Genomic DNA, 1,034 nt, shown 5'->3' with positions numbered 1-1,034 from the left:
GGGTACTACCACACGCAGATTTGTAGGGCATACAAAGGATGTGCTGAGTGTGGCCTTCTCTTCTGACAACCGGCAAATTGTCTCAGGATCCAGAGATAAAACCATCAAGCTATGGAATACTCTGGGTGTCTGCAAGTACACTGTCCAGGTGACTAGAGAACGTGGAGGAAGGAGCAAATGTTCATAGTGCTGCTTTCCTCTTGCCTTGAAATAGGACTTGTTTTCCTCATTTGACTTATTTTTGTCTCCTATAGGATGAGAGTCACTCCGAGTGGGTGTCTTGTGTCCGCTTCTCACCCAACAGCAGCAACCCCATCATCGTCTCCTGTGGCTGGGACAAGTTGGTCAAGGTATGCTTAGAATTGGGCCACAAGGCTTTGTTTGTTTCCGTGTGTATGTGTACACCGTCAAATAGGTTCTGACTGGTACAGTAGGAGATTGTCCCTCCTTGAGCAGAGCACAAAACTTTTGAGCAGCCTTAAAATACTTTATTGAATTTCAGTGGCTATAACTTACTTCTAACTGAAAACTTTACAAGTTTTCTTTGATAATACTAATTATTTCTGATCTGGCACTTGGAGGTAGGCTGGTCCACATTTAAAATAACAGTCCACCAGACTGAAAACTAGGACTTCAGATAGAAGCAGAGGGGGTAGTCCCTGTGACACCCTTATTTCTGATCTCTGGCTACAAGTTTGAGGTCTTCCAGCAATGTTTTGGATTTGATAATTCATTTGAATGATTTACAGAAAGCCCTACATTAAGGGAGGTCTATAAGCATAGGGAGCTTGCTACGTGCTTTGATGTCTTTAAACTTAACTAGTTAACTGATAAATAGGTGCCCCAACCAGAAGTGCCTGAAACTTAATTTTGACTGATCTGAAACCAGGTTGATCAGTCATGTGGACCTCCCCTTTATCAATTTAGGTGTGGAACCTGGCTAACTGCAAGCTGAAAACCAACCACATTGGCCACACAGGCTACCTGAACACTGTGACTGTCTCTCCAGATGGATCCCTCTGTGCTTCTGGAGG

The 1,034-nt window shown here is 43.8% G+C and overlaps 1 protein-coding gene across 1 annotated transcript in view; it reads left to right on the top strand.

Moving 5' to 3' along the window:
- Window positions 1-1,034, top strand: part of GNB2L1 (guanine nucleotide binding protein (G protein), beta polypeptide 2-like 1) — a 5,176-nt gene that overhangs the window by 1,673 nt on the left and 2,469 nt on the right. Inside the window, exons 2-4 of the mRNA XM_006898173.1 lie at window positions 2-148; window positions 255-350; window positions 928-1,034. Coding sequence (XP_006898235.1) covers window positions 2-148; window positions 255-350; window positions 928-1,034 — 350 coding nt within the window. The remainder of the gene's footprint in view (window position 1; window positions 149-254; window positions 351-927) is intronic.

Source organism: Elephantulus edwardii, unplaced genomic scaffold (assembly GCF_000299155.1).
Source record: "Elephantulus edwardii isolate Elephantulus edwardi_28Jun2011 unplaced genomic scaffold, EleEdw1.0 scaffold00221, whole genome shotgun sequence".
Taxonomy (NCBI): domain Eukaryota; kingdom Metazoa; phylum Chordata; class Mammalia; order Macroscelidea; family Macroscelididae; genus Elephantulus; species Elephantulus edwardii.
The sequence above is the reverse complement of the archived record's forward strand: the minus strand, read 5'-3'. Positions and strand labels throughout refer to the sequence as shown.